The sequence below is a fragment of the Buteo buteo genome, chromosome Z (assembly GCF_964188355.1).
Source record: "Buteo buteo chromosome Z, bButBut1.hap1.1, whole genome shotgun sequence".
In the NCBI taxonomy this organism is placed as follows: domain Eukaryota; kingdom Metazoa; phylum Chordata; class Aves; order Accipitriformes; family Accipitridae; genus Buteo; species Buteo buteo.
In genome coordinates, this window is record NC_134204.1 from 66,397,036 (window position 1) to 66,422,438 (window position 25,403).

Sequence of the window (25,403 nt, forward strand, 5' to 3'; positions counted from 1 at the left end):
TGAAGATGAGTTGGTAGTATTTCTACTTAAGTTTTTCTAAGTCATTAGTGAGACAGAGTAAATGGATGCCTTGAAGGCTGGCTAATTTGTTTATAATAGTAAACAGCTCTGGTTTTGAGGGAGAGAAAAGCCATCAAACACTTTTGTGTGTGGATGTTAATTTCCAAATATCTGAATAATGATTGAGGCTGTATGATTCAGGAAAGGAACACATAAGAGTTGTTGCCTTTATCCACCAAATAGAGCTTTTGCAGCCTTTCACAACTTCCCATATGTTAATGAAAAACATTTTCTGAGAAATTGGCAGCTTTGTGCTTTGTAGCTGATGCCAGCTTTTTTCATGGACCAGTTCAAGGCAGAGCAAAGGGAAAAATGCCTTGGTTGAGTGTGTGAATTACTCTGACAAGCTTTCAGATTGCCCCTCCTCTTATTAATATTCTTTTTGATGTGAGCTTGTAAAACAGAGGATTGGCTGTTAATCTCTGGGATCTCAAGGGCTTTTGGCAGTGGCCCATAATTGATGTGTTCACATGGCTGTTGTCTGACTACTAATGATTAGACAGCAGTGTTATCTCCCAGCTAAATCAGTGTTGCTTATAAATCACACTTGATAAACTGCAGTTTCATGTGTTCAGAGGATCTGTACACGTCTATGTAGTTTGATAGAACTGCCAGAGTAATTTCATGATTTCATGAAGGCTTAGATTAGGTTTATTTTTTACTTCAGTTGAGCAAAATATTTGAATTTCTACCAAGCATACAAAAATGTTTCATTTTGTTTTTTTGTTTTAAGCTCATCATGCAGTAGATAGAATAGAAAGATATGTACAATTAGGGCAGAGCAGAGAATAGAAGGTACAAGTAACTGCAGAATGTTAACACATGAAGAGTGGAATATTTGGACTACTGATTTGTTTTGCTTTATTTGAACAGAAAGGGAGATTCATTTACAGCAGGTGTTGATCACACTATTACACTATAAAAATAGTCTATGAGACAGTGTAAGAAAGAAGGAAGTTAAAGGTTAGATTGACATACTGAAACACAAGGTCTTTCAACAATGGTGTCTGGGATTTTCTGGGTGAAATCGGGTCCTTTGCATGCATCCATTCTTTCTCAGCAAGACAGGAATGATAAGCCCTTACTGAAAGTCTGCAAATGTAAACTTTTGTTGTTGTTTGGGTGCTTAGAGAGCATGCTAGTGAGGATCCCAAGGTACTAAGGGAAAAATGTCTCTGAGGTAGGGACATAAGAACAGAGATCTCAAGGTGACCTGCTTCTAACTCACAGAAAGGACAAGATTTGGCACTCTGTTCAGTAGCCTGTAATCAGATGATTTGGTGCTGGTAGTGTTGATGCTCTCGTGAAAGAGAATTAAGAGAACACTAAACCTGGGTTTCTCCTCTCTGCCAAAACTGAATGGCCTCAGAGCTAAGGCAAGTAGGTAAGTAAATTTAGAAAGGTCTTCCCTGCTGATTCCAGTTCTTGTGTTTGCCTTCATACTGTAAGCTTAATCCTTCAGTTTCATTGTTAATGTTTATCGGACACTTTGCATCAGTACCATGTTCAGTTTAGAAAGAGAAAAAAAAACCACCCTACAAACCAAAACAATTTGGAGGGAATGGGTTTCCTCTTCACAATGATTATTTTCCTCTTAAAAATCTTCACTGTACATGTGTTATTTTCAGAAATTTTTTTAGAGCTTTTGAAAAATTATTTGAAATGCTAATTACTGTTCTCTCTGGTAAAACAAACACTACAGTCCAAATTCTGCCCATAGTTACGCTTCAGTGGAACCACTCTGGATTTACACCGGCATATATTATGCTTTAGTAGAACTACTCTGGATTTACACCAGTATATAGATGTACACCAATTGAGAGAAAAAAAATACTTATAATAAATTGGCTTTCCCTAAGATAGGGTAAATACCTCAAACTGCATTTGAGAATAAAGATTTTATTTTTGTTATTAACTATAGATATTCAACAGCAGGTAGTTGCAAGGATAGCTAAATAGTAATAGTAATGCTTCAGCTCTTTTCAGTTGAACTATCGCAGTGAAAGGGAAAGCTGAAAGGTCATTTTAGAAGTGTTTCCTTTAGTGACTTAGTAGATAATCATGAATGTGTATGTCCCATTCTTAAAAGTAGTAACACTGTCTTCCTTAAATAAAATTAGCACATAGTGTCATACACTTGCTAGTGTTTGTAGCTAATACCATGAAGTTGGTCTAAGAAATATAGAGAAAAACTAACTGATACGGGATCGTACACCCTATTGAAAAGCCCAGGTGGGAGACCTAGGGCAATAATACAGGACTATATTAACCAAAGATCCACCTGTCTTGCCTAAGAAGCCTAAGGCTAGCTAAATTAAAAATTTTGGGGTCTGTACACACTGATAATTACAGGGCCATGAAGTCAAATGATGGATTTTCAGAACATGCTAAAAATGTTATCCATAAGAATCTAGTTAGGCAACTAAAGGTTTTTTGTATACATAGACTATCAAGGAAGCTCGATTCTGTTTCTGAGGATTATAGAGGTTCTTTGACAAGTTTTTGGATGAGAAATTAATCATTTAGTTGATTTTTCTCAACAAAAGTGTATTGAGTTGAGGAAGCGAGAGCATGAATCATAATGCATGCAACTTTGCACTTGCAAAGTAGAGTAGCTGGCAAATGGGTAGGCAACAAAAACCTAGTGATAGGCCATTAACATGCAGAAAGTCAAAGAGGTGCAAAGAAGCCATTTCTCTTCTGAGTCTTGTTTGCCACTGGATTATACATTGGAATTCCTGGAAAAAAATACATTGGTATCCTGGAAAAACTCACAAAGTTGTATTGATTTTCTATGTCCCTGCACTCCAGAATAGCTGAAAAGGCAGCTATTCCACCAGGCGGCAGTCACATCATTGACTAACTGAAACCACCTTTTGGTAATGGAGAACTTCTGCTGCGGGGTCATAGGGTTCTGGCATGATTTGCTTGGACATTGAGAATGAAAACTTGAAATGTAACAGTTAAATGCATTCAGTCATGGTGCAATTAAATTATCCATTGTCTTCCTATATACAATTGAGAGCGAGAAAGTTTTCCTTGGTCAGTTGGTGTCTTGATATGTCACAGAGCAAGCATAGCTTCGTTCAAAGTCTCACACCTGTTAGAAATAAACATTGGCAACTTCAGGTACCATCTATTAATAATGCTGTGAGATTTCCATAAGTACATACCTTTTTTTTTTTCAGGCTCAGAACCCTGACAAGTTGAGCATAGCAGAAACTTGGGAAGAAAAAGAGTTGATTGTCATCTTTAAAATGAAAAACTTTTTTCTTTAAAACTAAAAGCTTCTAAAGGGTCACAGAACTCAATAAAGCAGTACCTAACCCTTATCAGCAAATGGCTGTGCCTTGGTTTTTACTGTATTCAGTCACATGACAACATCTGATACTGAAGATCATCATATGCACATTCTGTCTAAATTCAAACAGTTCAGAGAAATTCCTTTCTTGACTGTGGAATACAGCATATCTCTCTAGACATGATAGGTATCTTGAGCAAATTTCAGTGCTTGTTTAGTCTGTATTAGAGCTTAGCAAAGCACCCAGGCTGACTGAAGAAAAGTTGGAAGTGCAGACTGAAGACCTGACCAGCATAAATCAAGTTTCAATGGAGAAAGGTGTTCTAGAGATGTATGGACAAAACTATCTCAATGAATACGATCTTAGGCTGAAAGAGGAGAAATGTCTTTACTAGAAATTTGCAGGTGGTGGTCTGGGCATCCTCCCAGAACTCTGCCAAACGTTAGAGTTGACATACAGTTTTCACAGATGCAGCCTTTGGCAGAAGGATATCACTGGCAGCTGTCAAATGCTAATCTTTCCCACAGTAAAATGGGTGAATGACTTTGGGAAATCCCAAGCATCTGAGCTAGAATAGACAATATAAGAGAGGACAAGGAATTATTCTTGCCTGTTGTTTAGCACCATCGTTTCTGCATTAGACCCTACTCAAAGTTTTGAGTTTTCATCATGGTCTTCATTGTATGTTAATGCTGTCCTAAAAAAAATTAACATTATCAAGTCTGTGGAGGTGCTGTAGATACAGTTATGTAATGTCTGAGGAGATCTGGAGTTCTGCATGTAGAAAGAGCATGTCACTGTTGAAAGATGGTGAGTTTGCAGAACTGTGTGTGCTAGTTCAGCAGCTGATAGGAGTGGCACAGAAGATCTTGAATAGAAGGGAGAATTTTTTCCTTGTTCCTTGTAGTAAAAGATTAGTAGCATAGTAAGAGTTTTAAGTGGGTTTTTTTGCTTAATAACAAATATTCAGAATATTCAAATTATTCCAGATGTGAGTGGTTTGCTGATTTACTGGGGAAAAAAAAGGTGTCAGTTTCTGTTAATATGTCTTTTTGCTTGCCTTTTTTTTTTTTCCCTTTCTCTCCAACTACTTAGTTGATTGAAATGGAGAAGTTCATTTTAAGAGTAGGAAATACTTGGAATCTGCAAGTAGGTGCTACTTGTATTACTCAGTTCAACACAATTACATGCCAGGTTTCTTGTCCATACGAGAATATTTGTAAAGCATAAGTGTATTTTTTTATTATTCACGACCATAGGTTTTTAAGTCTAAAATTTGGATGAAAATTAGACAGTCTGAATCTCCTTCATCCTTCTTTTATATTCAAGATCTTGTGATTCTCAAATGAGTTGACCATAATAAGTAACTTCGTAGTACCTCTGGCTTTCTTGTATTTTAAATGTAAGGCTTGTAGTAGATATGTCTCTCCTGTGACCAAAATTCTTTTCTATATCCATGTCTTGTAGTATTTCTTTCCTATTTTCTAAGCATGTCCTTCATGGCACCGACCTTCCAACAATTTGATGTAGAATGTTTGTTTGCCAAAAATGCTTTTATTAGATAATAAGTGTGGGGTTTAATAAATAAAATTATCTTTGGGTAATGACCATTATTTCAAAGATAGAACTAAATCCTTCTCATCTCAAAATTAATACTAGTTTATTTAAGAAAACAAAACATCAGTTCTGTTAAGTATGGTGTCAAAACACTTCTGAGTGGCCTCTTACGTGAATTTAGATGCAAGAAGTATTGAGTTGATATTAAATTGAGATTTTTTAGATGAAATGGAGATTCTTCATAGGGCTAATCTGTGTTACATGGTAGAATATGAAGGAATAGCTTTAGTTTTTAGATGTGTAAATCTTTGTGGGGCAAAGTTTGTAGCAAGAAGAGATTTAAAGATCAGTGAGATGTCTAGAAATGCAAACGCACTTCTGAGCACAGAAACATTTTTTTTCCATGTCACATTCTCCCACCTGTGTTTTCATCCAAAGCAGTTTCATTGATTTCATTAGAATTACTTCTGATTTATGATGCTGTGAATGAGATTAGAACGAGGTCTTCTGGGGTCACTGTTGCTTTAGAAAGTTAAGGTAGGGGCAAGCATACTTCATGTGAAAGCAAGGTAATCTCTCTTTCACATTAAAATCTAGAGAAAGCAATTTGGAGAAAGCAAAACTTCCATATAGGACTGAAGTCTTTTATTTCCTGTTTTTCATTTCACACATAGTGATTCTGTGAAGTATTAATTCATAACTTGTCAATGTCGTTTTCAAGGTTGGAGGTTTCTTATTCCTTTCAGTCTTCATGTTAGTGTCTTTTTTAAGGAAGGATGTAGTTTTGCAAAGGGTCAGGCTTTGGTTTTTAGGTATACCCCATAATAGGATTCAGATCTTTTTTCCACATTCTTTCTACTAGTGCAGATGTTCCCACTGAGAATGCTTACAGTAGATTTTTTTCCTCAATTAAAAAAAGCAGTGCTTTCTTGGCAGGGCTTATCCTGAGAGTTAAACCTGCTCCTCTGTCTTTCTCCTGGCTGTATATTGGTAAATGGATAAAACGGCTTTTGGCATGTACATTTCAGAATCACCTGGTGGGTGACGCTGCAGTAGTGTATGACCCCATTTGGTCTTAGATTGGTAGACTATGTAATCATTGAGATATATCTTCAAAGATACACCTTGATTAATGAGGAGGAACTACACATACATTCATACTTACGCATGTGATAGCACACTTCGGGTCACATCACGGGTCCTGGCTGCATGGCAGCTATTTTCTAGTTTGCATTTTGTGATTTATGACAGAAACATATCACACTTAAGATACATTAAGTGTTAACTTATCACACCCTCTGAAAGTTTTCAAAGTTGAAATGAATGAAGTACATACATACAGAATACTTCCACTTGATAATAGGATCAAAAGTTATCTGTTTGAATCTCTGTGAAAAGTGTTTTTATTTTGAATACTACTGTAAATCTGCTTCTGTCCAATTAGTACCATGTCAAATAGGGCCATAGGTGTTCCTGGTATCTAGCTCTTTCATTCAGGTGAGCTTTCCACAAGAGTACATGAGAGACTCTGTCCTGTAAAGACTTAAAATTCCCCTATTCTTGCAGGAATGGGAATATGATACAGCTGATTGCAATAGTATGATGTCACGCACTCTCTGATTGGGAAGTCCCCTCAAATCTGTGTACCTTCTTCTGTGAGCTCAGCATTACCCACTGAAATCTCTCCTGGTTGTTGGGAAATTGTGTACAAAAGACACAAAATGTTGATTTTCAGTCACAATTTTAGAAGTTTACACTGCATCAGGAAGATGAGTTTTGATGAGTAGAACTTAATTCCAGCATGCAAAATGTCTGAGTAACTGAAGGAGAACCCTGCTTATTAGAAGGTCTTGCCTATTTCCAGGTAGAATGATAGGTCCTCTCTCTTCCATACCCTCTTCCTCATACTGACTAATGTTATGCAGCCACCAAAATATTTTTTTTCTGTCATGTTCAGATAGAGGAGCGCTCCACGGAGCACTGACTGCATTGCTTGGCAGGCATTCTTCATTTTCTGTGAGCTCTCTGCTACTAAGAGCCATAGTGCTCTGATATAATCAAACACTTGGCAGTGGAAAGCTGCCACGAATAACACTCCAGCTTTGTAGCCTTTGTCACTAATCAGCTCTCAAAAGCTCTTGGAATTAGGTGAATGAAGAAAATATTGCTTGAATATTTCTGTCTTTTTTGGAGCCCTTTGATTATGTGTATAAAGAGAGCATCTCAGTAAATAACCTTCCTCAGATTTAGATTTTCATCCTCCTATTGGAATCTCGTGTGATAAACAGCAAGGCTACTGCTCAGTATGTGCCAACACCTGGGAATAATCATGCAAAAATAACAGTGAGAAACTGCAGAGCATCTGTTCTTGACATTAACTTTCCTCAGTTTGACAGACTGCCACCACCAGATGTTAGTCTTATGTGCCTTTTTTCCACTGGAGATGGCGGCCTTCCTGCCTCTCTCTTTGCCTCTAATAGCTTACATCAGTGCCTTTTGGAGAATTCATGAAAACAATCGTGTCACCACAATGATTGCTGAGAACCACCACTTTGCTGTGCTGACGTTACGATTATCAAACAAGGTGGGATAATTTTAAAACATGGAAAACTGGAGCAATATTTAAGTTAACATATCTTTTTCTTATGAGTAAGGTCATATTTGTGCAATGAACATGAACTTCAGGGACAATATGTGTCTCCTTAATTCTTGACCAAAGGCTTAGTGTTTTAATTCAGAGCAACAACCCCTTTACTGCAATAGCTACCTTTTGGCCTTGGCCTGCGTGCTTCTAGGAGAAAACATGAACATTTATTAGCAGGTCTAAATAAACCAGAACTGAGTAAAAGTATTTGTAACAAAGAACTCAGTAGGGTTCACTGTCAGATCCATGCTTTCTTTAGATCCCCCTCACTGTTTATAATACTTGGAAAATGGAAGACACATCTGCAATTTTAGTCTATATTGGTTTAAAACATTGGCTAGTTCAGTATGGTAATAGCAAACATTTTCTTTTTTCTCTGGCTTTCTGATGAGTATGTTTGTTGGAAGAATGATGTTACATGTGTAGCAGGAGGTTTTGCACCGTTTTACAAAACACTGTGTAAACTATCAAACAGGCCATCCATCAGTATTTCTTGGCTTTAAAAGGAAGCGTGGCTTAGCCTTTCTTAAGCAGTAGGCTTCATTTACCTGCTAGTTACTGATCCTGGTTCTTTTCTGGCTTGAAGTAAGGTATGTTAAGAACTTCTCTAAATTATGCCTGGGGCACATACTGACCCCGTTTCCTTGACAGAGCCCCCATTACGCAGCCAGTGCTGGGGACCAGGGCTCTGTGCCATCCCTCTGTTCGCCCCCACTTGGCATCAGACAGCCAGAATCTGTACAGCATAGAATCAGCGTCCCCCTGTACTAGGCATACACAGTTACGATTTTATGTTATGCTTACTGTTAGATAATGCAAGTAACGGCTGCTGTTGGGGGTCAGTTGATACTTGACTTGCCTGTGTGCCTTCAAGTCTGCTCTGCAAAGCATTCTTGCCTGTGCTTTAACACCGCAGTTGGGATGGCATAAAGAGAAGAGTAAAGATAGCATTGCTTGACTGCATTGTTTTTATGCCGCAGGAACTCTGCTTTACTCAGTAGAGTTTTGCTGTATTAACAGGTTTCTACTCCTAATGGATGCTTTTAGTATTCACATTTTGCTTTGATTTTTTTTAATACTTCGTTGTATCTCTAACCTGAAGATTATTTTAGTCTAAATAAAAAGAATGCCCCAAAAATGAGGAAGCGTTTGGAGAAGAATATGGTTATAGGTCCCTCCTCTCTCCTCCCTACTTGTAGTGTAACTGAGACCAGAATCCAGGCTGGTCATACAAAGATTGTACAAAACCTTTTTGTTAAGTATTTAGCACAGTTAAGGCTTGTGTGCACAATTAGAAGTGTTGGCTCTCAGTTTTTATGTATGAATGATGCTGAAAGCAAGACTAGTTACAAAGGCCAATTGTAACAATTGTTAAAATTTTTAAAAAGTTCTTTTTAATTTTAGTTTTCCATTGTATTTTCTCATTATGAAAAGTGGCCATGTGATGAAGTGAGCTGATCTGTGATACAAAGGGTATATAATACAAGGATAACACGCTTTAGTCCTTTCTTCTCTTTGTATCCCCATTTGCCAACTTGGCTTTAAAAGAAAGCAAAGTTACCATTGATCTACATTAAGATACATTTGAATGAAACCTAGATGACAACATACAGTGAGTCATTATGGTTTTTTCTGTTGAGTCTTCTTACGGGGTCCAAAATTAAAAACAGCATAGACTTAAAGATGTTTGATCATCTATTTGAAAGAAGCTAGAAAGCAGCCATTTTTAAAAAATCATTGGATTGAAGAATGATTTCTTGGTATGATATCTACAATCCAGTGGGCCAAGTAAACATGGATTTTAGGTGGTTTAACTATTTGAGTGGGCACACTCATATCCTCATTTAGCTATCTTTTATGTGACAAAGGACCTTACGGCCACAGTAAAATACTGAGAACGCTCAGGCCAAATCTGTATACAGAAAATCTGCTACTTGGTATGCTGGAAGTCATACAGGAAAGATAACTTCTTCAGTTCATATATAGATATTGGCTCTGTGTGAATTGTCTGTGTAGAGACTGATTGTGTGGTGAGTTGTATTCTTCCAAATATGCATTTTGGAAACGCTGAGAAATTAGATAGTTTGAATAGATTCTAGTAGGAGTCCTCATCTGTTATTTCAAGTAGAAAGATGTTAATGTTACCTGTAAGCTGTTAGGTGGGTGATCCTAATGTATTTTAAATTAATGGATGACAAGAGATTATATTTGATGCCATGTGGATATTAGAATTGTTCCAAGTGCTAATTTCTCTCCGATGCACATGAAAAAATGGCATTTATATGTCTTTGTACTGTCTTTATAAATGTTTTCCTTTAAATAGAAAATTAATTTCCCAGTTTGCAAAATTAATTTCCATCCACAAACCAGTCTCTGTCAGCACCAAGAAAAAAGTGGCCTTATTCCTTGTTTTTAAAATTTACTATTATTTCTTATTAGCAGTCTATGACAACAGGAATAGTCTTGTAGAAACTTAGCAATTTGCCTTGTTTTAGCATGATAGGTATTTTTGTACTTAATTTTTTCATGTGCAGCATTTGGGCTGATGTAAAAAAATGAAACTCATAAGACTGAAATTACCCGTGATACACCAGATCCCTGCATACACAAATGCAGTCTCAGCAAAGTGGGCTTTTTTTTTCTTTTTAATTTATCTCCTTTTTTTTTTTTTTTTTTTTTTTAATCTCACAGCACCATTATAGTAAGTTTGTCTGTTGTTTTCAGGTTGATCCCCTGTTTACAGTGCCTGCACCTCCACCTCCGATTTCCAGCAGTATCACACCTCAGATTCTGCCTTCCTACTTTTCCCCATCTTCATCCAATATTGCAGCACCAGTCGAGCAGCTTTTGGTACGGACTCGTTCAGTGGGTGTAAATACTTGCGAGGTTGGAGTAGTAACAGAACCTGAATGCCTTGGACCCTGTGAGCCTGGGACCAGCGTGAACTTGGAAGGAATTGTGTGGCATGAAACTGAAGAAGGTAAATTGTTTTTTCATTAGGTTGGTTTGTCTGTGAGTATGTTAATGAGGAGGAAACTGCTGTATCTGCCTTGGGTGCTAACTAAGGGCTTGCTAGCCTGTTGGGACACCATTATGTACAATGGCAGTCACAGCTTTATAGCTCAGCTAGAGAGTTTTTCTTTTAAAAACAAATGACAGGTTTTTTATGATTTAAGCAACTGTATTTTCCAAATGACCTACCATGTAACCCCAGTTAAGAACAGAATTGTTTCCTATTGCTATATTGAGAAAAGCATATGAAGAAATAACTGATAGAATAGCATAAATGTGCTACTTAAATATACATCATGAGGGGGGTATATACGATGGAAGTGGATATATGAATAGTTTAGATGAAGACTTAGAAAGCTGAATATTTTGGAATTCAGATACTATGATCAAAAATGCCAGCATTATGTAACAATAGAAGCCCCAGAGACCCCTCAGAAATTCAATTTAATGTGATTATTGTTTGCATTTTGGTTATTTGAAACATGCTTTAAGAGGAAAGTATTCTTGCTGGAAGAGAAGTGTTCCATCTGGTGAAGAAGTGCTATCTAAACCAGAGTGATTTCTTTAATATCCTTTGAAGGCATTTGGCCAAGTAGGAGTGCTGGAGAGCTTTGGGGAATACTAAACGTTGATTTGCTATGATTTAGAACAAAGAAAGTAGGAAGAGGATTATGCTGTGATATGCAGATTTTTCCATTTTGGTTTTCAAAAGCTCATTATTAAAATAACAGCTTTCTCCTGTTAATGCTAAAAATACTGCATGTGTACACTGAACTTCTGCAATTTTTGGTGTAATAATAGTGGATTTCTCCAGTTATAGCTGCTTGAGAGTCTTCCTGTGATTGTTCTTATGTTTGTTTTGAGGATTATTTAATTTTTAGTGATCTACCTCCTCAACAGTGAAACCAAGATTATTTACAAAAGGATATAATGAAAGAATACAGCAGTGCATTGCTCCATGATAAATTCTGACATCCTTTGGACATACGCACAACGGCACTTGGTCCTTTGCAGTGATATATAAGGCCTCACCAAAGTGCTCTACACTGTCCTCTCAAAAATCAATAGAGAGAGTCAGATTTACTTGCCTTTATATGCTTTCATCCATCCATCTCTCTCTCTGTATGTCTACAGCAGATTCATAAGGTAGATTGATCCTTTTAGATTGTTTTTAAAGCACAGTATAAATTCTGTTTTAAAATATCCCTGCAGAGATGACTGCCCTTAGCAGCTCCAATCTTCCTTAACTGGCCTGTATTAACCAGTTGGAATGTGTGGGCGTTAACTGTGTTGACATGAAGGAGCAGTAGCTGTTAATAGTGTTATTCTTGCTGAATAAACTAAACTTCTGACCCCCACTGAATTTAAGAAGCCTGCCTTGTTAAAGGTTTGGCACCAGAAATGAAATATTAAAAAAAGTGCATTCTGGTGAGGATGACATTCCATTTACCAGTTTCTCAGCGTTCTACTGGTTTAAAAACTCTTCTTAGTTAATAGAAATTAACTCCCTCAACCTGTTCCCAATTTTTCTAGAACCGTTTTCTGAAACACCTCAGCGTTCAATGATGGCATGTTTGAGTGAAATGGTTTTGAATATGCCTGTTTTCACAGCTTTACAAATACTGTTTGGCAACACCAAAGCTACGAGTGACTACAATAATAGATAAAATGGGATTCTAATATACTCTAGAAATATAGCTAGAATGTAGATTAAGAGACTGAAGATAATTGAGATGATTTCATATTCTATGGTTTGTACTGTGCTCTTTGTGTTTTACAGTTTCAGACCCTGCTGACTGAAGAAAATAACGTAAATTTTACTCTGGTTTTCCCAGTGTTCACAATCAACACTGTATTATGAAAAATGAGTTCCTAATGATAATTTTTGCATTTTAATTAAGTTTTGACGTTTGGGGCACACATACATGTATATATTTAGCTGTTTTCAAGTTTTCTGACATGTTCATGAAAGCAGCTATATAGCAGCTTGCATGAAGCCATTTCTGCCAAATTTTAGAAAACAGGGTGCAGATGGGCCTTCTATTTATCTTTAACAGAAGGAAGATTATCAGATACTCATTTTCTCCAGTTATGATTTTGACTTTAATTAGGCCAGAACATGACCTTTCCTAAATTGGTGTAAATCCACAATACTCTAACTGAAGGCTTTGTAATTGGTGACATCTAAAACCATCTTGATGTTCATAATGACCAACTAAATTACAGATTTCTTTTGTGATGCCCATATGTTTCATTCATACTCATTCCCTTCACTGCTTTCCAAAACATAATAAAAACACACATGCAAACTGACATCTATCTAGCTGTCTATATGTCCGATAACTTTTTAACATAAAACAATTCTAAGAAGCTAAGGTATGAAAACTTCTGACTTTGGCTTGTGTTTTGAGATATTTGAATTATTTTGTATCTGATTTAGCCATTCTGTAAGATGAGTTGTGAGGTGATTAGAATAGGCTTGTAGGATGTCTGCATACTCTATGGCATATGGGAACTATGAACCAAATGTGCTGCCGAGCAGCGTTCGTATGCTGCAGCAACTAGCTGTGGGAATGCAAATACAGAAAGGATGTGGTGATCACGTTATAGTAAGAATAGTAGAGTGAGTCGAGAAAGATGAAATCAGATAGGTTATGTAAACTCATTATTAAATGTAATACATGCTTTATAGAGGAGAAGGCATATACATCCATATTTTGAAGATTTTTGGTATCTGAAATAACCAGTTTTAGGAATGCTACACAAGTTGTCACCTTCTGTTGCATTTGTTCTTCAAGGTCAGAAAAAAGATGATGATTGGTTTTATTAGTCATATTGTTAAGATAATTAACTCAAAGGAGAGAAAAAAAAGCAGCACTGCATTTCAGACAAAACTGTGGCAGATTAAAGACAGTGTTTTTATAACAGCTCTTTTCATTTATTCCACACCAATCTATTCAGTTGACTTGATCAGCAGATTTAATGAATCAGACCATTTTTCCCAGAGTGTTTCAGTTTTAAGCCATGTAGAGGAAAGCTGGCATCTGAAGTCTGTCACATTTTATTACAGGGCATTGTAACTAACCATAGCTGGTTACTAGTATAATTGACTGAGACTGCTGGTTATCACCTGGGTCTCAGTTACGCTACTAAGTTGTGTAGTGTTTAATTTCTACATATGTATGCTGTAGGCATTTTCATCTGCATAATGACCTTGTTTGGAAATGACTTGATAATGTGTCCAAAGTGGTGGTAACAGCTGTAGAACAGAATATTGAAGGAACTAGTTGACACTACCCTGTAGTAGTGGAATGAGAAATGGTTATGGGCAGGTCAACCTGTAAGCTGGCAGGTGATGCAGGTATTTGACACCAGAAACTACCATCCACTAACAGTTAAACTCCTTCACAAAAAGCAGCTTGGTAGTGTTATTGGAGTGTATTTTTTTGTTTGGTTCCTCTGATACTCTGGGGAACAGCTGCTAAAAGTCTGTATTTCTATACTCAGAAATAAGGTTTATGTAGAATCAGGTACTTGGTAAATTGTGTAATTATCTTCTGGGAAAACAGTTTTGAAGAGAGCAGTAATTGTTTCTTACTGCCTGGAGGAAATAAAAATGACCCAGAAAAAAGGGAAACCACCAACCAACTTTCTAAACTGCTTAGAGCTTGCTTCTTTGTTCAGTTTCTCACACGCAGTTGCCCTGGGTCATGTCCTGGTTTTGGTTCTGCATCAGTAGTAGAGTCTGCCTTTAGATGTGGGAAGCACTAGTTCTGATGATGTCTTGTTTGAAAACTGTGTAGGAGACAGCCATCCATCACCTTGCTGCCTTTGTGTGCAGAACAACCTGTTCTACATGCAGTGCTGGAGTTCTTGCAGTGCTGCACCGACATTCTTCCTCTTTGTGCAGTTTGGGTACAACTTGCTGTTGTTGTTCACTAACAAATAATGGGGAAATGAGTTGTATTTTTTAAAGTGTCCTGTTTTCAGGGTTAACTTGGTGATTTTTATAACTTGAGACTGGTTGTCAAAGATAAGAAATAGGAATCTGCTAGATCTCAGCAATCTGATGGGATCATCTCCAGGGTATTTCAAATTTATTCTAGCATCAGTTCTGACACTATTTTGCAGAAATTTTCAGTAGAAAGGAGAACACTTAGATGACAAAGAGGCTCTTGGTTGTGTGTGGGTTTCCCAGCCTGCCATGTTTGCAACTAATATGCATAGATGTTGTTTTGAAAACTTAGCTGTTGCACAGAGCTGATGTGGATTCCTCCCTGCTTTACTATGTGATGTTAGTTTTGCAAAAACTATTTTAAAATAACAGTCTGTTTTAAATGTCTTTGGTTATATATGTGTTTGTACCTGTCTGTATAAGCAAGGGTGTTTATGTGTCTATAGGAATAGAATGAGAAGTAGTCTGACTGCCTCCAATTCCCCTTCGCAATTTTTGTGGTTTAACAACCAGATTTTCCTACTTTCACAAATACAAAGGCATGGTGAAACAATGAAACTTGTAATGTTGAAAGCTGTGTCAAATATGTAAGTAAACAAATACAGAAATTAGAGATTTAAGAAAAATCTGTTTTATCAAAGAACGTTAAAATAATTCATAGCAATTAGATCAACATGATTGAATCACACTGTTGTGTTGAGCTCAGGCAAGGTTTATAGAGAGAGGTAATATCCTTTATTAAGCCGAGTGATACAGTTGTAAAAACCAGGTAAGCTTCCAGACTGGGTGCATTTATATTCTGTCCTTTCTGTGTGATGTAGACCATTGACTTGCTGATACAGGAAGCAGTGGTTTGTTATTGTTAACCACCATATTCAGTTCAGAACTGAAAGACAGTGGATGTTTTTATAGGAGAGAAGCATAAAGATATCCATTGCTCAAAAATCAGGCTTTGTTATGTCCATGTTACAGAGAAGCAGTTTGTGGAGGAGATAGGGTTTTTTTCCTAGCTACAATAACAGAACACTTAAAATCCAGCTATTTTCTACTGTTGTGTGAGTTATCTGCCGACCAGTATGAATGTCAGCTGGTATTAAAATGTCATCTGTTCAGAAAAAGCCTATACACCTGTTCGTATTTTGAGATGTTATGTTTAATTTTTCCTCTTTCTACTACTGTCTGTGATACCAGACCCAGTAAATCAATGGATTTAAGGAAGCCTGAGATAGGTGATTCTTTATAGACCTCCACTGTCTGTGATATCCGACCCAGTAAATCAATGGATTTAAGGAACCCTGAGATAGGTGATTCTTTATAGACCTCAACTGTCTCATTATCTAAGGCACTTTAAGTCTGACACCTAGTACGCGTTACTCAGAAACTTGTAGCACAAGAGAAATGGGCTGTATCGCACAGTGGGAAGCCACAGCCTTGCATAAAGACGTTTGTGGTTTATGGAAGTTCTACCTACTTTACAAAAAGAGTTTGGGAGATTGTACTTTGAGATGTACACAGACTATCTGAGAAAAGTTTTAAGAGTTTAACGTTACAGGATTCAGACTGTGAGAGGGATTTAGCTGTAGGTACACTGAGGTTTGTGGGTATGAGGGGCCTTTTTGACAATCTTGACAGTTTGCCGGACTGTATCAGTGTATGCACTTGTTCAGGGACATAAATTCTGACACTGTCCTGTAAGTGGCTTCTGCAGTGTTTCTTGTGCATTTGTTTGAAACAAGTGGTGCTGGCCAGTGTTAGGGGGAAGGAGTGGGCTAGATGGACTGCTTGGTCAAAGCCAGTATGGCGGTAATTTAATTTTGATATATTTTATTGCTATAACACAAAATCTTTGTGCTGAGAGAACCAAAAAAGGAACTGGTTTTGACTGAATCATAGAATCATTTAGGTTGGAAAGGACATTTAAGATCATTGAGTCCAACCGTTAACATAACATTGCCAAGTCCACCGCTAAACCATGTCCCTAAGCGCCACATCTACACAACTTTTAAACACCTCCAGGGGGATGGTGACTCCACCACTTCCCTGGGCAGCCTGTTCCAGTGCTTTACAACCCTTTCAGTGAAGAAATTTTTCCTAATATCCATTCTAAAGCTCCCCTGGTGCAACTTGAGGCCATTTCCTCTCATCCTATCCCTGGTTACTTGATAGAAGAGACTAGTGCCCACCTCATTACAACCTCCTTTCAGGTAGTTGTAGAGAGTGATAAGGTCTCCCCTCAGCCTCTTTTTCTCCAGGCTAAACAACCCCAGTTTCCTCAGCTGCTCCTCATAAGACACTGTCACACACAACCTTCAATTTCTCAACTAGACAACTTCTTGTAGTCTATTTGATACTGTTTTCATTTAAAATAAATGAAGCAAACAGTAATTTTAGAGCCCCCCCTGTATCCACAGAAGCCCCTTAAAATGGTTTTAGACCATTGGGAGTGGCTCTTATGAACCAGGTGTACATGGTTGAGTTGATGTGGCTTTAATGAGTTGCCATGAATCAGCTGGGCTATGATAACCAAACCTTTGCAGGCTCTGTGTTCACAGCAAACAATAGATAAATCATGTCAGTATAAACCACCACAGTGAAGGAGAAATGCAAAATAGGTTATGGATGTTCCCTTCTGGCAGAGCTCTGTGTCAGCTGGGAGATACTTTGACCTCCTTGAGTTTAATTCTGATTCTTTTACAAAGCACTCCTTTTTCCAGAAATGTTCAATTAGTCATTCATTTAAACAGTAATTTAAGTTTAAAGCTGTTTGTCTAGGTGATGGAAAGCATCACAGATCAGTGAAGATCAGTAACAGAAAAAGAAAAATATGAGGTGAAAACAGAACCGCTGCTAATTTCCAGGCTATGTTACTGCAGGGAAGTCGAGCTAGTTCATCACCTCTTCCATTCCTTCCCAGCACCATTGCTTCAGAAGATTTTTGAAGACTGCAGACCACCACTGGAAGGAAAGCACTTAGGAAATTGGTGTAAAGATGCTGTTAAATGTTAAATTTGGCATTTAAATGCTAGTGTTCCTCCTTGAACATATACACTACACATGGCAGGGTCTAACTAGTGCTAGTCTTAAGAGAGGCTGTACATCTCTGTCGCATGGAGGGATCAGTGATTTGTGTACTGCCTAGTGCTTGGCTTGTTGCTTCACTCTTACAGATACAGATGTAATGCTGAGCAGAGCATAGCCACAGTACAGTTGCAATAACTGAACAAAAATATCCAAAGTGTCTTATTTAGCCAGCGTAGTAATGGCCAGCTTATCTAAAGGGACCTGGCAAATGCCACATTACACAGCTCAGTGAGAAGTCTGGGTGCAACTCTTTTGCTATAACCGAAAGCAGAGAATGAAAAAACCTAACAAATTCCAGACAGTGCTTACATAAAAAGCTGTATATTGCCAGACTGCTACAGAGGAAGACTCCCTGCGCTGCTTGTACATACATAGAAAATTATCCCTTTTACAAACAAGCATATGGGGGCAGGGAGGGTGCATAGAAAAAGGAAGGAGGATAATTGAGATTGGAAACATTTGCTTGGAGCTATTTAAATGTGAAACTCAGCCTGCTCAAGCAGTGAGGTTATGAACACTGAAAGAGTTGCTTTAAGAAAACCAACAGTTTTGAGCATTTACTGCTCAAAAGCAAAATTTCAATAGCAGCAGATTGCTTAGAAATGAGACCATTCCAGTACAAAATACTTGCAACATGTGGTGTTTGGATTTGTAGATAGCAGGGGGGAGAGATGACTGCTAATGAAGAAAGTGTGTATGCATGCAAGTCTTTTCTTACTAAATAAATACTACTGGAGTAAGGAATGAAAGCACAACTGAAATGGTATCTTTAACTGGTGTGGTTCAGGGATTAAACCGCTTACTTAAAGATGTTCTCGCAGTCACGCTAATCTTGTACATTAACTAGTTAGGACAAGCTGTGTCTTCCAGTTTTGTTACACTCCTAAGTATTGCTGGTCTTCTCCAGTGGTGAATGAGAGGTTCTCTTAGTTGCTGGACTGTATGTTTTCACTGATACAGATTAATATCAATTTAATAAAATAACTTCCCCCCCCCCCCCCCTTGTTTCAGGCTACATAGTGAAAAGCTACTTTTGGCATTGGGACTAACTTGCCTGTGTAAGATCAGTGGCTGACCTAACATCCAGCTTTTCATTTTTTAGAATTATTGGAAACTTACATTTTGTTACCCTGAGGGCATACTCATAATTCTTTCCAGTTATTACTGATGTGGTAGTAACTAGCTACTAGTCTGGAACTCCTGGTGACCAGAGGCAATCCAAAAAGGAGAAGGAAAACCTCAGCTTAAGAATTTTGAACAGTGAAGACTTCTTTGGCCTCCAGGGTTACTGAAAGATTACAGCTTGTATTTTTGTTCTAAAAGAGGGAGACAGGAAAGGTAGAGGTTGAGGGTGAAGACAAAGAATATAAAAAAAGAAAAGCTCAAGGGAAATAGCTTTCTTGATTTAGACTGAAAAACTAGGTCTAGATTTATTAAAGCTCGTGTTGCAATGGAAACCACAGTTGAGGTTCATCAATTTTATATCCCCAAATGCCATGAGATTTAGGGGAAAAAAACCAAAAACATCTGGGATGAAAAACAAAAGGCCAATAGTAGACCACTTAGCTTTAATTCTGGTTTTGGTTTGTTTGGTTTGGGTTTTTTGTGTGTTATGTTGTTTTGGTTTTTTTTAAGGAGTATCAACTAAAGCAGAAACACTTTTATGTCCATCAGAATCAACACTGGTTTGTATTTACTAGCTGTGAATTTAAATCTCAAAGAATTTTTAAGGGGATATAGCTATGGAAGTAAAAGGCCATTGAATTCATTTTTAAGGGCAAAATTTATTATCCTTGTTAAAAATTTAATCAGAATAAAAAGAATATTTAAGAAAAGCCTTCTTTTCCCTTGCTTTTTTTGTTTGTTTGTTTGAATACAAGTCAGTTACTTGTTAAGCTTAGTTGGGAAGTTTACAAGGGCTTTGATTGGGGTGGTATTTGAGTGTATTTAAGTGATTTTGTTTTCTTTGAGTTTTGTTGTTGCTGTTTCTATATGATCGTTAACAGGCAGATCAGGCCATTTGCTGCTTGCTAGTGACTTAGCCAATAGTATAAAGATCTCCATCAATAAAATGGAACTGAAGTTAGTTGTCAGTAGATGACAGTTGTGTAGCCGGTCCTTAACACTGAGGACAAGTGTTGTGGAGAATCGGTTTCAAGCAGAGGCAGTTCCAGATCAATCTTAAATTACTTTAGAGGTGTTTTTTTTCCCCAGTCACTTAAACTTCTGCATTTAAGTAGGTTCAAACAAGTAATTACGTTTTACTGCCTGTTTACTTTCCCCTACAGTGACTGAACTTCTACTTCTTAACCTTCCATTCATATAGAGCTGGCTTTTGTGGATCTTTTAAAGCCTGAGGCTATGTGACCCCCTCTAGTTGGGAGATTTTAGAAACAGAAAGAAGAGTCTCAGGTTTCACTAAAGGAGCTGTTTTCCTTAGGGAAGAGATAAGCTGATGTTAACTTTTAGCAGACTATGACTTCTAATGTGTGTTACAGATTTAAAAACAAAAAAAAGCTTACTTTTTACATTATGCTCTACAATTTTCTTTAAGTGCCGAACGTTATGATTTTAGGTTCTGTGTTTTCTGAGGAAGTTTTGCAATGAATTAATATTTGCTTTTTGAGAAATTTTGTTCAAACCAAACCAGTACAAGTTTGCCTGCATCCAAGCCAGCTTCATCCAGAAGAACCACTGGCTATTGGTAGACTTTATTTAGCTTCAGAGTAAGAAGCAACACTGGTTACAAGCCTGAGCAATTAAAAAAAAAAAAAGAATAAAAAAGATTGTTCCTGGATTGCAACGATTCCCAGCTAGAGACCTGTATTTAGAGGTGATCCAACCTGAACTAAGGCCAGTGGAGGCTACTCATGTTCACTATGTAATGAAAATCAGATCATTTTTGTTGAATTCTGAAAGAGAAGATGACATCTCAGCACAGTTTGCATGCACTTGAAAAGGCCTTTTATTTTTCCGTTGTTGTATAAAGGAAGGGAAAAGTTTTCCTTGGTAGCCTTACAAAAATTGACGATTCAGTATTTTTAAGCACATCAGACCTGTGTGACTCTTAAGTGGCAGTATAGTTTAGTTCTTTGTCAGTAGCCAATTTCTGAGGTTTTCCAACTTCACCAATCTTTTGCAAACCCCAGCTAGGCCCCTGTTCTTGAAGGACAGAGGGCTACTTAAGATGGGAGTGAAAGATCTTGGTTTTGAAACATAGTGACATAGTAGTTTGTTTCTCATTAAACTGGCTAGTCAGGGTTGGTTAGAAACAGATTTAGCCAGGAAAGTGTTCAAAGGTGGTTCTGGTGGGGAGGGAAAACGCGGCAGCGAAGTTGTCCTCACAAGTGCTGGTGGAAGGCTGAGATCTCTCCACAGTGCTTCTGACGTTGGCTGATCCAGCGTGTGAGAGCGGAGCCATTCAGTGAACCGCATGCATTTCTTCCAGTCTAGTTCTTTTGGAAACTTCTCACAAGAAACTTTCACATCTTACCTGAGAGTTGTCTCCTAGGTTTTGTGTGTGTGTGTGTGTCCCAAAAGCTGTGCAGACTGGCTTCTTTGGATTTTCCTTTCTCCAGCACTTGCAGTCCTGGTGGCCTCAACCACGGTGCTGCTGCTATACCAAGGTAGGGCTTCTTGCTGACCAGGGAAACTGCAGATGCCAGCAGGCTTGAAACGGATTTTGAATGACCACACCTCCCGTGCAAACACCTTCCTATTGACAGTGGGAATGAAGTTGTGTAGCGTTTTAGTCATTTATTTAATGATAACCAGTCTGGAGGTTTTGCCGTAAGAACTGACGGGCAGTTTTTCCCTCAGATGAAGATTACAGGTGGCACAGAGGTTCAGATTTCCCAACTGATGGTGCATTTTTATGAAACGCGAACTAGAAGGCTAAGGCTGTTTCTTCTTATCTTGATTTTGCCCACACCAGTGGCACATGAAATTAGTAAAAATAAGGGGGAGGCGGCGAAGACACACTCTTCAGGGGCGGGAGTAAATCTGTGCTTGGTTTTGCTTCAAGGTAGTGGGTGGTGATGGGGTTACAAATGGTTCTGTTGGTCTAGAGAAGCAGGTGACAGGAAATAACTTAGACAAAATGTTTTTGTATCCCCAAAGCATTATCTTCAAGGAGCACAGTAAGTAATGCTGTTGTGAAAAGAAACCTCCATTTGGACAGACAGCTTGATGCAGGCAAAGCTGCTAATTTGTTTTCAGCTTCAAGGAGATTTAGAGTCTTTGCATCTTTGGCAGTAACATACAATGTAATTGTTTCCGTTCTCCTTAATCATCAGTCTAGCTGCATTGGCTTAGTGTAGCTAGGAAAGGCTGGAATGTTGACTGAATTAGCTGCACCAGATAGCTTCTCCTAACAGGAGAGGAGTTACTCTGGGACTCTTCTGACTTTCTAGTATATGAGGAGAACACTTGCTGTTCTTTTCATGATTACATCTAGTCGCAGAAACCCTTTTGCACAGAAGGGAAAATGAATTGTTGAGTATGAAAAGGAGGTGACAATTAATGTTCTTACACTGGCAATGTTACTTGGTTATTAGGCGCTCTCTGTAAATAACAGCTTTGCTTTCATCTATTTCTGCCTCTGCCTTCCACAGAAGTAATTTTGTAACCCTAGAGTTTTTAAATACTTTAAAAAACCTAACTGTGCGTCAGGAGATTGTTTGCATTCCTATTACTCAGTTTGGCAATGTTTGTGGGCAGCAGCTGCTTACACTTTTGGAGTACGTGCCATTAACATACCACTGGTATAAACCTAGCTCAGTTCACCAAAAATACAGTCTTCAGAGAAGGGATATAGCATATCATTGAGCAATTAAATTATTTAGTCAATCCAGTGGTTAAGCTTGGGTCAGCTTTGAAGGGTAAATTTCATTGCTGGGATACATTCTTGGCTATGAATGAATGCATGAATAATCTTTCTTTGAACCTTAAGATGCACAATAGACACAATAACTTTTGAGTTGAACTCTTGAGAGTGGGCTGATTTATGGGCAGCTGTTGAAAGTGCTCCTAGTCAAATTATTTTTTCACCTGTGAAGTAGAAACCTGTAGTATATTAATTACTGTATACCATTGCAATGGTAGACAGACAAAAGCTGTTCAAGTCTTTGCTATGTTTTTTAAATTCATAGATTAAAAGAAAAAGTAATGATTTTGACATGGTACACTGCCATAAACTGAGAATGACTTGTCAGGGCTCCAGCAGACAAATAACTGAAGGCGTTACTGACCTCAACTGCTCAGATAGTTGATCTGTGTAAGTTACCTCCCATTTAGCAGAGGCAACAGCAGGGATTGTGTGCTTCCCCAGTGCCAGCAAGTTCACAAGCCTACGTAAGCCAGCACTAGTTCCATTTACATTAATGCTGTGATTGCAGATGACCAAGGATCTGACACACATTTGTTTCTACTTTCCCTGCTCCAAGGGCTGTAGCCTCAAGCAAAGGGCTGGGGCAGATGTACAGGAGGGGGTAGCATCACCCATTACATCAAGATTTGGCCAAGTTTATCTGCTGGAGGGCTTAGTTTGCTAGAAACATCAAGAGAGGTCTGTTCTGTGATGAGCAATAGTGGCTTGGCACAGCACCTTTTCAGTGCTGAGGGAGGAGGAAACTGGTTTTGTCTCAGTACCTATTTCTGAGCTATTGTGTCTACATTGCACAGTGATAGGAGGTTTACTGATTGTCGTAATGCATTCTGCATTATTAAAATCGTGTCATGGAAGTTGTTTTTTAGGGGAGTTTTGAGAATTAATTGCAGAAGGAGCAATTTGATTTTATTTTCTTTCAGTTAACAGGCCAAGCAGATGGGAAAGCAGACCTGGAGTAGTTTTGCTGGCTGGCTGCCACGATTCTGTAAATTTTGATTTGCGTGGATATGTAACAGTTTTATTTTTCCCTTTTTGGAAATGTATGCCTGTAAGTCTTGGGGAAATTAATCGTTGGTTTCCTGTGAAATGTGCACTTGTAAAACAAATGTTGTAGCAATGTGCCATGCAGACCCTGTGTTGTGTCAATTAGGAAGTGTGACATCAGCAAACTCCATAGGCTGTCAAAGGCTAAAGCACTTTTCAAAGCATCATTCCTTCACAGCTCTCCAGAGAAAGGATTAAAAAATGACAGAAATTCGAACTGCAGTTCAGTACAGTTTTATTGTTTGCCTTTGCCACTCAAAAGTGCAGGTTCGTAATTCTACCCAAATGAGATTTTTAATGCCATTTGACCTTACACTATTTTGTATTTGAAATTAACAAGGCATTCAAATTTGCAAAATCTGTATTAACAACTAAGTGTGAGTTGATCAAAACTTGGAAATCTTAAATTTAACGTTCCAGAAGAGGAAGGATGAAAAATGCAACTCAAGTTTCACCCTTGATCTGTCTCCCCTTCACTTCTTGCTACCCCCTGCACCTCCATACCAGAATGACCTGCAAGAGAAGAGTTAGTTAAGCATTTGTTAACTATGGTATTGATGATGACATTGCCACTAATTACATGCCAAGAGGGCTGCATTTAACAGTAAAAAATGCTAGGGATTTAAGCACATGGCTGACAGCCTGGGTCATAGTTCTTTTTGTAGCTTTTTCCCTGGAAATCTAAAGAACTCAGATTCTCACTATTCAGCACTTGAATCTTCGAGATCAAAAGGCCTTTCCTTCAAAGAGTTTCATGTTGTTATTTAAATGGTAATTGGCTCTATCCTCAGTTTGACTGTGAGCATTTTAACTTTACTAGGTTTGGGATTTTCATTATTTTCAGTTCTGTGCTTCTAATGGAAGAGGTGATTTGGGGAATGACAAAGATTAATTGCAAAGTTGGAAGCTAGTTACAAGTGACAAGAGTTGATAACTTTTGGGAAGGCACATAGGCTATTTGAGCAACGTGTTTCATAACGAATGATTTTGCTGCTGTAATAATGCCTCTTCTTTACTGGTGACTTACATCTGGAGTAGTTCCTCAATGACGGGTGAATGTTTCTGTATAGTGTGGACTGTGAAGTAGACCTAAATTATGGGTTTGTTAAACTATTTGCCTGCAAACTTTTGCTTCAATACAGTACTCCCTGGAGAGAAGGTCACGGCAATGAAACTGATCTCCAGGGTGGCAGTGCTTGAAGAGTAGTAATCTTTGATGAATACTTTCTACTGTAATGTTCAATACTTTCTGGTGTAGAAAAAGTTATCGTCCCATGATGTTTTTAGGAGACAGAACCAATATTTTGCTTTAATGCCTAATCACTCCTTGCTGAATTGGGCTTCTTTCTGTTCCTCTCTTGTAAAGCCTATTACCTTCAGCTGTCAGTATGACAAAGAAACATGAAAACTGCTATCCTTGTTATCCAGGAAAGGCTAAAATACATTTACAAACAAATGTATTGCTATATGATATCGCTATCATTGAAGTAAGTAAACTGCTGTTGCAGAGCACTGAAGAGCAAGATGAGACAGGATTGTATTTCCTGTGCTTGGTGACTTGGTTTTCATTCTGCTGGGGTGGGGGGGGTGTGGGGTGTGTGTGTGTGGAACAAAAGACTCTTGGGTATAATTACTGCTAAAGTGGCTAAGCTGTATTCAGGATTCAGATGTCTTCGTGGTAAACATTAAACAAGAACCTGCAGGCCTGGGTGAGAGAAACAAACAGATGAATGTGACAGTTTTCAAAATGCAACAGTTCAATTTATATGTGTAAGGGAAGAGTCTACAGAGGTGTCTTTGTATTAGTGATGTAGCACGAAGGACTGCATTAGGAATCTCTGCTGTTTAGAGGTATCTTCC

At 38.1% G+C, this 25,403-nt stretch overlaps 1 protein-coding gene across 4 annotated transcripts in view; it reads left to right on the top strand.

The window, feature by feature from the left end:
* ZNF608 (zinc finger protein 608) overlaps window positions 1-25,403 on the top strand; it is an 86,443-nt gene that overhangs the window by 29,098 nt on the left and 31,942 nt on the right. For all 4 annotated transcript variants that reach the window (XM_075019970.1, XM_075019971.1, XM_075019969.1 and 1 more), the window contains exon 3: window positions 10,288-10,543. In XM_075019970.1, coding sequence (XP_074876071.1) covers window positions 10,288-10,543 — 256 coding nt within the window. The remainder of the gene's footprint in view (window positions 1-10,287; window positions 10,544-25,403) is intronic.